General features: G+C 54.1%; 1 protein-coding gene across 3 annotated transcripts in view; it reads left to right on the plus strand.

The window, feature by feature from the left end:
* The window catches only part of CTBP1 (C-terminal binding protein 1), a 37,638-nt gene extending 27,048 nt beyond the window's left edge, over positions 1–10,590 (plus strand). For 2 of the 3 annotated variants that reach the window (XM_008569254.1, XM_008569244.1), the window contains 5 exons: positions 5,566–5,780; positions 7,600–7,730; positions 8,569–8,696; positions 8,992–9,109; positions 9,635–10,590. In XM_008569254.1, coding sequence (XP_008567476.1) covers positions 5,566–5,780; positions 7,600–7,730; positions 8,569–8,696; positions 8,992–9,109; positions 9,635–9,821 — 779 coding nt within the window. In that variant the 3' untranslated portion in view covers positions 9,822–10,590. The remainder of the gene's footprint in view (positions 1–5,565; positions 5,781–7,599; positions 7,731–8,568; positions 8,697–8,991; positions 9,110–9,634) is intronic. The other variant, XM_008569263.1, reaches the window with a different exon arrangement.
* Positions 10,591–10,821: the final 231 nt, after the last annotated feature.

A 10,821-nucleotide genomic window follows, 5' to 3' on the forward strand; every position in this document is an offset into this window, starting at 1 on the left:
TGCCACCTCCATCTTGCACCAGACCTGCTCTCCTTCCATCTGCCCCCACCTGCCTCTATTTGGGGATCTGGGGGAATGTTTGGAGTCATCTTGATGATGAGGACATACTTACTTTAGGGCAAGGGGTTGGTCTGAGAGTGCCCCTCCCCCCACTGTCCAACAGGTCTGAGGGCTGGGGGCGCCCCTCCTTTCCCTTCCCCTCCCCTCCCACTTCAGGGTCCCAGCCACTGACCCCTGGCACATGTGGTTTGTTGAAGGACCGGCCTGCCTGCCTCACTTGGGTTTGCCATGGGGGTCTGGCCAGGGCCTTGGTGGGAAAGGTGGGTCCAGGTGGTCAGAGATGGTCAGCTGGCCCGGCCCTCCTGCCACAGGGCTCTCAGGGTGCCTGGCAGTGTTTCCAGCCCCCATGTTGGTGGTGAACACCCACCAAGTTTGAGCAGCCTGCCGGGGGCTGCAGGCCTCACCAGGGCTCTCATGCCTGGCCCTGGGGTGTATCCTCTCTGCTTCGTCTTGACTACTTGGAGGCCCCTCTGGAGACAGCTCAGAGCTCCCTCCTAAGGGCTTGGGGTCCCCAGATGAAGCACCTCGGGCCTTCCTGGGAGCTGAGGAGAGTGGGTTCTGCCTCCAGGGGTGCAGGGACGGCCCCTCTGACTCCACAGCTTCTGGCTTGCAGGCAGGGGCCCACCTGCGACCCCTGGCCTCTGATTGCAGAGCCCTTCTGAGGCCAGCTGCAGGCTCTCACCTCTCTGTCCTGTCTGTGCTGTGGCCTTCCTCTGTGGGACAGCCTCATGCTCTATGAGGCTGGTCATGCCCCCGAGGGCCATGCTCTGCACTTTCTCCTGCTCCTCCCCTCTGCGCACCCCGAGTTTAGGTTTCTTTTAGCGTGGAATACATGAGATTCACTTCACAAGTGTGGTTACACGCTGGTTGTGATGAACATAAGTCGTGAGCAGTTTGTGTGGCTTATTGTTCCACTGTGCAGACGGCCGCCTCCCGCCATGTCGTGCCTCCAGTGCCCACAGCTTACGTCTTTTTCCTGTTTTTTCCCTCCCTTCCTTCTGCAAATGCACTCTCTGTAGTGCACACTGGAAGGTATTTTATGGTTAACACCCAAGTAAGCACTGCTGGGCTGGCAGGACACGCACGTATGTGTCACCGAGACAGTTCCCTGGAGTGCTTTTCTGTCCCAAGCCCTGCCCCCACCCACGATAGTTAGTGATGTGGTTCTGGCCTGTTGGTCAGTCTTGTCAGCTGTGCTGAAATGGAATCCCAGCACATGTCACCTTTTGTGTCTGTCTGCTTTCAGTCAGTATGACGCTTTGGGTTTCATCCACGTTTGTGTGATTCAGTAGTTACTTGTTACTGATGAACAGAATTCCGTTGTGTGGACGTACCGTAATTCATTTACCCAGCTTTTTAAATTTTGGGCTAGAGCAAATAAAGCTGCTGTTAACATATTTGTGCAAGTCTCTTTGTGTACATGACACTCATCTCTCTTAGATTTTGTCATTCCACTCCTGGGTCCCAGAGCAGGGCTTTGTTTCCTCCAAGGAAACCTGAAGCCGTTCTGCAGACAGCTGTGGGCTGTGCACGCCTGTCAGCCACCAAGGAGGGTCCCGCTAGCTCTACATCCTACCAGCACTCGGTACTGTCGGTCTCCGTAGTCTAACCCATTCTGGTGGGAATCTGCAGTGTTGCAGTTTTGTGGTAACTAAGGAAGAGAAGCACCTTTTTGTGTACTCGGGGCCATTCGGAGTCTCTCTGCTGGGAAGGAAAGTGCCCTTCCAGGGCTTCTCCTGTGGTTCCTGTGGCTATCTTCTTTTTTTTTTTTTTTTTTGTCTTTTGTCTCTGCCCTCACCAGCTCCACGCCATCGCAGCTGTAGTAAGTCTTGAAGCCTGGTAGGTTGCATTTAGGTCCCACACATTTTCATTCCCATTTTAGAATCAGCACATCAGTTTACGTTTTGTTGAGTCCATGTATCAGTTTGGGGAACGCTGACCTCTTAACAATTTTGAGTATTCCAGCACGTGAATATGACATGTCTCTCTGTTTATTTTATATTTTAGCTTTTCTTAACACTGTTTTGTAATTATTGGTGTAGAAGTTTTCCACATAGTCTTTTAAATTTATTGGGCCGAGCCCGTGGCTCACTCAGGAGAGTGCGGCGCTGGGAGCGCATTGGAGCTCCCGTCGCGGGTTCAGATCCTGTATAGGAATGGCCGGTGCGCTCACTGGCTGAGTGCGGTGCGGGCGACACCAAGCCAAGGGTTGCAATCCCCTTACCGGTCACAAAAAAGACAAAAAAAAAATTATTGTTGGATATTTTGTATTGTAAATGCTATTGTAAATGATATATTTTAGTTTTGTTTTCCATTGGTTGGTTATTAGTGTTTAGAAAGACCCTTGGTTTTTGTATACTGATCTCATATCCCACAGCTTTACTAAATTCTGGTTGTTGATTCTCTTGGATTTTCTGCATACATTGTTGTGTCACCTACAAATAAACACAGCTTTACTTTTCCCTTTTTGATCTCTATGCCTTTTATTTCTTTGATTTCCTTTTTTTTTTTTTACCTTTTGTATTAGCTGCGATTGTCAGCACCACGTTCAATAGAAGCAGGGAGTGTAGGCATTATTGTTTTGTTCCTGACCGGAAAGAAAAGGTTTTACTATTTCACTGTTAAGTCCGGTGCTTGCTGTCAGTCTCTCTGTGCTCTCACTGGGCTGACGTTAATGTAGCCACCCCAGCTTCCTTTTGAATCGTGTTTGTGTCACATGTCTTTTCCATTCTTTACTTTCAACTTGTCTCTGTCCTTATATTTAAAGTGTGTTTTTGGTAACAGCATGTAGTTCGGTCTTATTTCTTTATCCAGTCTGACAATCTTTGCCTTTTAATTAGAGTGTTTAGTTCCTTCATTTTTAAAATAATTACTGGTATGTTTGGGTTTAAGTCTGTCATCTTGTTGTCTGTTTTCTATTTGTCGCATCTATTCTTTTTTCCTTTGTTTCTCCTTTCCAGTCTTCCTTTACATTAACCAAGTTTTTCAAGAATTATTCCATTTTATATTTTCTGTTGCTGTTTAACCTACACTTCTTACTGATATTTTTTAGTTTTTACTTTAGAGATTACAACATGCATCCTTAAATTACTACAGTGTACCATGAGTTACTATTACATATTCATGAATAATAGAGAAGCTTTCCACAGAATGATTCCTTTTGCTCCCTCTTGTTTTTTCCTAGTAATTCCATATTTTCTATTTCTTCATATGCTATAAATTATATGATAAACTATTAGCCAATTGTCTTTCAAGGTAGCTTTTCAGTGATTTTCTTTTTTCCCCTGTATTTACCCATGTTTGCTCTTTCTGGTTCTCTATTCCTTCTCCAGATCCTGGCTACCATCTGGTATCATTTCCTATAGCCTGAAGAATCGTTTTTAGAAATGTGGCTTGCTAGTGACAATTGCTCAGGTTTTGTCATTTGAAAATGTGTTTCACCCTCATTTTTGAAGGCTGTTCTCTTGTTGTGGAATTCTCAGTCAGCTGCCTTCCAGCACTTTCCATGGGGTCTTTCCATTGTCTGCTGACTTCTGTTGCTTCTCAGAAGAAATCAGCCATCATTCCCATCATTTTTACTCTGAACATGTATAATTGTTTTCTCTGGCTGTTTTCTTTGTATTTACGCCTTGGAGTTTTCTGAGCCTCTTGGGATCTGTGGGTTAATGTCTTTCATCAGTTTTGAAAAATTTTTAGCTACTAATATTTCACATTTCTTCTTTCTCCTTTTCTTTGTTTCCTCTGCTTTTGGGACTCCATATACACATATTTTAGACCATTTGTTATTATCTCATAAGTCTCTGACATTTTGTTCATTTTTGTTCTTTAAAAAATTTTTTTCTTTTTAAAATTTTCACCTTCTCTGCTTTAGCTTGGGTAATTTCTACTGGCTTTGAGCTCCTATCTTCAAGTTCACTGATCCTTTTTTTACTGTTAGCCTTATCCAGTGAATGCTTCGTTTCAGATATGATTTTTTAGTTATAGAATTCTATTTGGTTCTTTTACAGGGTTGTCATTTCTCTGCTGGAATTCTTTATCTTTTCACCTATTACATCCATATTTGCCCGTAATTTATGTGACACTTATAATGGTTATTTGAATGTTCCTGTCAGTTAATTATACAATCTGGGCCATCCATGGGTCTGTTTCTGGTTTTTTTGGTTTTTGTTTTAATCAGAAGTCATATTTTTCTACTTCTTTATGTGTCATAATTTTTTGTTGCATACCAGACACTGTGTAGAAGAGAATGGTAGAGACTAGAGTAAAGGATGTTCATGCCCAGAGTGGTCACTCTGTCCTCTGTTGGGTGGTGAGAGTGAGCTGGTGGTGCTGGGTGTTGCTGACCTATAGCTGTGGGTGGTTTCTTCTCACAAGTAGATTCAGACATCTGCCAAAGACCGGTGATTCAACAAGACCTCTTTCCACTCTGTACACTGTGACAGATCTTTGTCTCTGTCTCTCTATACCACCCCCCTTCCTGCCCAGCCCCAGCTCTTTGTGAACATGAAGTAGAAATTCCCTGGGGGAATTGACAAGCAGGGGGTTTGTGCTGGGGACTTTTCTGGAATTCAGGCCATGACCTGTCCTCAGCATTATGTACAGACCAGCCTGCCCCCACTTCCTCCTGCAGAGCCTTCACCACTGTGGCTGGTTTGCCCAGGCACCTGGCCTTGTCCCAGGGACAAGGTAGCTGCCACTCTCCTTCTGGAGTGGGCTCATCCATTGCTAGAATTTGGTTAATGGAGACTAAGTGCTCAGCTTTCCTGGTTATTCTACCCTCTAAGCCTAGTCCCCAGAGAGTGGCTGGGAGGTCCCTTCAGCATCAGGCTGCATCCTGCCCTCCCTGCTCCTTCTGTCCTGCACTGACCACCTGGCGGGCTGGCCTCTCCATGCCCTGGCTGCTGCTGCCCAGGTGGGGGGGCCAGTGCATCCACCTGTGATGAGGCTTCTCTGCCATCTGTGCTAATGAGATGTGAATCCTACAGGCACATCCCTTGGTCCTGAGGGTCTCCCTCCTGCGCCGTTTGCTGTTTCAACAAGTGGTGGCCAGAGTTGAGATGCCAGAGACACCTGAGGGGTGGACCCAAAAATAGACCAGGGATGGGGCCCAGGCAAGCAAGCACCATAGCCTTGGTGCACAGGGTGGTTCATGTTGCGCCCTGTGGACAGGCTGCGGGTGGTGGAGTGGCTGGTGGTGGCATGAGCTGCTGATGCCAAGGGGCTCCCACTTCCCCTTCCTGCTCCCCGTGGTATGGCCCCTGCTTGGCAGAAGGAGCCAGAGCAGACTGTGTGTGTGTGCACGCAGCAGACCGCAGCTGCAGGGGTCTGGTGTTGCCCTTGCACACAGGCAGACTGAGGCACAGAGGAGGCCACTCGGGCTCTGGCTTTGGTGCAGCTTGGGCAGAAGGGGCTGACCCCCCACCATGGGGATGCATGTCTCACACATATCTTACACACGTCTCACACGTATCTCACACATGTCTCACACATGTCTCCACCTGCCAGGTCGCGTGGGGCAGGCAGTGGCACTGCGGGCCAAGGCCTTCGGCTTCAGCGTCCTCTTCTATGACCCGTACCTGTCGGACGGCATCGAGCGAGCACTGGGGCTACAGCGTGTGAGCACCCTGCAGGACCTGCTCTTTCACAGTGATTGCGTGACCCTGCACTGTGGCCTCAACGAGCACAACCACCACCTCATCAACGACTTCACCGTCAAGCAGGTGGGCGCAGCTGCTGCTCTGCTGCTGCCCTGTCTGGGGCCCTGTGCTACCCTGGCCAGCAGGAGGTGCAGAGAGGCAGGTGACCGGCAGCTCCTGCTGGCAGTTCCCCTGCAGGTGCCGCCGCCCAGGCGGCGCTGGCAGGACAGCAGGTCCCTCCTAGAACCCTGCTGAGGGCAAGGTCCCTACCTCCCTGAGCAGCACTGTGGGGTCCCCGTCCCTGCTTTGGGAAACTGTCTGCACAGACTTTTCTTTCGTTTCCTAAGTTCTCCTCAGGACTCCTGAAATTCTCTTCTGGTGTCAGCCTGTGGCAGTGGCAGAGCCGCTTAACTTAAAAACTCCGATTTTCATAAAGTCCTACTATCCTCTCAGATGGGACGGGCACAGCGGCCTGGTGTACCCTCCTATGCCACCCTCAGTGACATATCGCCAGCACAAGGTCTTAAGTGCATAGATGGAAAAGTAAGCCTCTGCCAAAGGATGGCACTTGAAGCTGAGATCTCAGCCCTGGCGTTGCCCTGCAAGCTGCTCGTGTTAGGGCAGGAGCTGGAGCTGGGAATTGCCTCCCACGGTCATGTGTGTGCACTTTCTTATGTGTGTTTGTATGTGGGTACGTGCGTGTGAACTGTCCCATGTTTACACGTGTGTGCACAACATGTGACAGGGCCCCCATCTTCACTGTTTGCCCCAGACTGCTGCAGTTCGCAGAGGGTGCAGCCGCACACCCGCCACTGCACCTTTTTTCTCTGGGTCGTGGGTCTGGGGTCTCTTAGTAGGCAGGATGTGGTGTGTGGACATGGGTCAGAACCCTGCCATCACCAAGAACTGGGTGTGAGGCCACACGGGCAGGAAGTGACCAAGGAAAAGCCATTGTGACCCAGACAAATGGTGCTGAGCACCGCGGCTAGTTGTGCTTGCTTGGGGTGAAATAGAGGTCACAGGAAACCCCTTGCCATGAAGTGGGGGAACCAACTCCAAGGCCCTTTTGAAAAAATAAATAAGAAAAGGGGCCGGCCCGGTGGCGCACTGCTACAGTGCGCTGCTTGGGAAGCGTGGCGGCGCTCCTGCCCGAGGGTTCGGATCCCACATGCAGACTGGTTCCCTCTCACTGGCTGAGCGAGGTGCAGGTGCAACACCGAGGGTTGTGATCCCGTTGCCGGTCCCGGTCCGGTACGGGGGCGACACTGAGGGTTGCGATCCGTTGCCGGACACGGAAAAAGACAAAAAAAAGGAAAAAAAAAAAAAAGAAATAAGAAAAGAAACTACTGGAACAGGGAGAGTTCTGCTGCACCTCATGCTCACAACAGGGCCCTCTGGCTGGGGTCACCTTGTGAAAGGCCACACCTCAGGGAAGACACCTGGGGCCTCTGGGTCATGCTGCATTGGGGGTGCATGGTGAGGGCCTGCTGGAGGGAGGCTGGGCTGGAGAGAGCCAGGAGAGGGGCACCCGGGAACCTGGGTGTGGGGGTCAGGAGTGCTCCAATGCCCTGGATCCTTTCCAGGCACGACGTACAAAATGGGCCAAGCCAGGCGTCCACATGGCCAGCCATGCCTGGGAAGAAGCCGAGTGTATGCGGTGCGTCTGCTGCAGCAGCAGCCCTCTAGGAGCAGTCGGGGCCAGGCAGGCCTGAGACCTGGGCAGCCTGTGAGAACCATGTTACAGCCCACCGGGGCCTTTAGTCTTGGATTCCAGGGAGGGCCCTGGGCTGGGAAGGAGGCCCTGAGTCCTCCCCAGCAGGTGTGAGGTGGGCTGCTCGCGGACACGCCGCTGCAGTGGGTAAGGCGGCATTCGTGTTAACCACTCTTCACGTTGTGTTCCCAGATGAGGCAAGGGGCTTTCCTAGTGAACACGGCCCGGGGCGGCCTGGTGGACGAGAAGGCGCTAGCCCAGGCCTTGAAGGAGGGGCGGATCCGTGGAGCAGCCCTGGACGTGCACGAGTCAGAGCCCTTCAGGTGCCTCTGGTGGTGCCCACTGCCCATCCTCGCTCAGCCTTAGGTGGTCTCTGCAGTCAGCTGTGCCCACTGGCCCTGCCCACCATCCTCCAGCAGTGACCTGGAGACAGAGTCTCTCCCGAGCCAGGCACTTGCTGCTGGCATTGGGGGAGGGTTTCACGGCCCACTGTGTGAGCAAGGACAAGCCTCCAGGTGCCAGGCCCACCCTGGCTACAACGCTGGGGGGGACAGGCTCAGGACTGTTCCCCAACCCCTCTGTGGTCCGGGGCTTCCAGCCACCCACACGTGGTCTCCACAATCCCATCAGGCAGCCAGGTCACGGGTATGGCTGTCCTGGCCTCATGTCCTGCCTGTGACCCGGTCTAGACTAACCTTCCTCCTGGGGGCCAGCTGGTCTCAGGGAGGCCAGGGCAGCTCAGACCTGCACCACATGCAGTAGCCTGGTGCCTGAGGCGGCTGATCCCCTCATGGGCAACCGGCCAGTCCTGGGCTGGATGTTCAGCTCCAGAGGAGACAGCCAGGTGGGGTGGGCTGTGTCTGAGAGCCCACAACCCACAGTGCCCACAGTCCCTTCTTCCAGGGGGAGCCATGCCAGCATTCCCCCAGCCCCAGCTCCTCCCCTGAGGGGCTTGGAGATCCCCCTATGGGATTTGTCCCTCCCCACCCCTCACCCCTGCTGCTGTCAAGGTCCTTTAGCGGGTCTGATCGTCCCAGGCTCTGGCCTTGCAGTTAGCCTGGCTGACGGGTCTTAGTGCCCGGGTTGCAGGGCAGGCACTCGGATCCCAGGGCCTGGCCACAGCACTTGGACCCCTCTGACCCTGTGCTGCACTGTCCGTAGCTTTAGCCAGGGCCCCCTGAAGGACGCGCCCAACCTCATCTGCACCCCCCATGCTGCATGGTACAGCGAGCAGGCTTCCATCGAGATGCGCGAGGAGGCGGCCCGGGAGATCCGCAGAGCCATCACAGGTGGGTGCTCTGCTGTTCCCGCATCCAGCCAAGTCCACTCCATGCCACGGGGAACAAGGGGCCTCTGGGGGCAAAGGCCGGGTGTGAGCACATGAGCCTCTAGAAACTCCTGGGCTCAGCACAGGGGCCCTGGGGCGGGCATCCCCACCAAGGGTTACTGTGCCCAGACAGTAGGACCCCGCTGTCCCCAAGGGCCCGTGGGGGCAGTGGGTTCTCGCAAGCGGCCACCCCGGCTCCCCTGGGAGCTGCGCTGCTTTCACCTGGGGGCCATCGTTCCTCGCTTTGCTCCTCCCAGGCCGGATCCCGGACAGTTTGAAAAACTGCGTCAATAAGGACCACCTGACAGCCGCCACTCACTGGGCCAGCATGGACCCAGCCGTTGTGCACCCTGAGCTCAACGGGGCCGCCTACAGGTGAGTGGCAGGGGAGTGGGACACAGGCTGCAGCCTGGAGCCCAGGCCCAGCCCCTGGCATCATGTGCTCTGGTAGGGGCACCTCAGCCCTGCGGAAGGCACAGCGGCCCATGGTAGGACGCTCAGGCCCGGCATGTGTCCGCTCAGGCAGGCCCCAGTGGACACGGAGGATCATGGCAGGCATGTCGTGGTCCATACATGAAAGGCTGTAAGAACCTGGGCCTTTTGGAAGGAGACCCGGCTGGGGCGGCCATCAGGGCCTGGTGGATGCAGGATCAAGAGGCAGAGGCCTCACTGGGCGCAGAGGGCAGCAAGGGGTCCTGGGAGGAGGAGGTTTCAGGGTGTGGCAGGGACCTCGTGATTAAGTCACCTAGAGATGGCAGGGCAGGGAGGCCATCCCCCAGTGCTGCCCGTGCCCCACCAAGGAAGAGATCCTGTGGGGGCGTGTCTGCCAAGAGGGGGTCCTCCCTGGAAACAGCCCCCTCCCCACAGGTGGGACCTCACACGCTGACCGTCCTCTTCCAGCAGGTACCCCCCGGGCGTGGTGGGCGTGGCCCCCACAGGCATCCCAGCCGCTGTTGAAGGCATCGTCCCCAGCGCCATGTCCCTGTCCCATGGCCTGCCCCCCGTGGCCCACCCACCCCATGCCCCTTCTCCCGGCCAAACTGTCAAGCCTGAGGCGGACAGAGACCACTCGAGTGACCAGTTGTAGCCCGGGAGGAGCTCTCCAGCCTCAGCACCCGGCACTCGGCGCCGCACAGCCCGGCCCCCCTGCGCGGAGGTGGCACTGCGTAGCGGCCGCAGCCCCGGAGACCGGCCGGGCGTGCGGGCGGCGAGGGCCGTGGCCCCCTCGTGTGGATTGTGCTCGTCCAGCCCTGTGGGCTGGGTCCCTGCCCCGTGTCCTTTGCGTTCCTCGTTCAGCAAAAGAAGTTAGTAGTTAATTCTATCATGAATGTTCTTGTCTGTGTACAGTTTTTAGAACATTACAGGGGATTTGTTTGCTTAGCTGTCAACAAGAAAGACCTGCGGGAGCATTCAGCGAGTCAATTCGAGATTATTTTTCTTTTATATGTGGGAACGTGCCCGGAGTGAGGCAGTTGGCAAACTTCTCAGGACAATGAATCCTTCCCGTTTTTCTTTCTATGCCACACAGTGCATTGTTTTTCTACCTGCTTGTCTTATTTTTAGAGTTACTTAGAAAAACAAAACAAAGGCTGTTTTTCCTAATTTTGGCATGAACCCCCGTGCTCCAAATGAAGACGGCACCGCGAAGCGCCTCGGGGAGGAGTGTGCGCCAGGCCGGTGCGCCTGCGGGCCGTCGACGTCTGTCCTGGGGGACGCGGAGGGACGGCAGCGTCCCCGCCTGCGCTGGTGCCGTCCTGCTGATGTGGTAGGCTAGCAATATTTTGGTTAAAATCATGTTCGTGACTGTAACCATTTGTATGAATTATTTTAAAGAAATAAAAATCCCAGAAAGAGCCGTCATGCCTCATGTCTGTTCTGGTGGCTTCGTCTCGTCTCAGTCCTGGCTGTAGTGGCCTCCAGGGTCCGACTTGGCCTCTTGGAAACAGGCAGCCCTGGGGAGACCCAGAGAAGGGGCAGGGGCAGACGGGTCGCTGTGCGTGCTGGGCCTGGGGGCCTGCCCTGGAGGCGGCTGCCCAAAGTGCGGCTGCCGAGGGAAGCTGTGGGCTGGCCAGGACCGGACGGTGCTC

This window comes from Galeopterus variegatus, unplaced genomic scaffold (genome assembly GCF_000696425.1).
Source record: "Galeopterus variegatus unplaced genomic scaffold, G_variegatus-3.0.2 Scaffold26, whole genome shotgun sequence".
Taxonomy (NCBI): domain Eukaryota; kingdom Metazoa; phylum Chordata; class Mammalia; order Dermoptera; family Cynocephalidae; genus Galeopterus; species Galeopterus variegatus.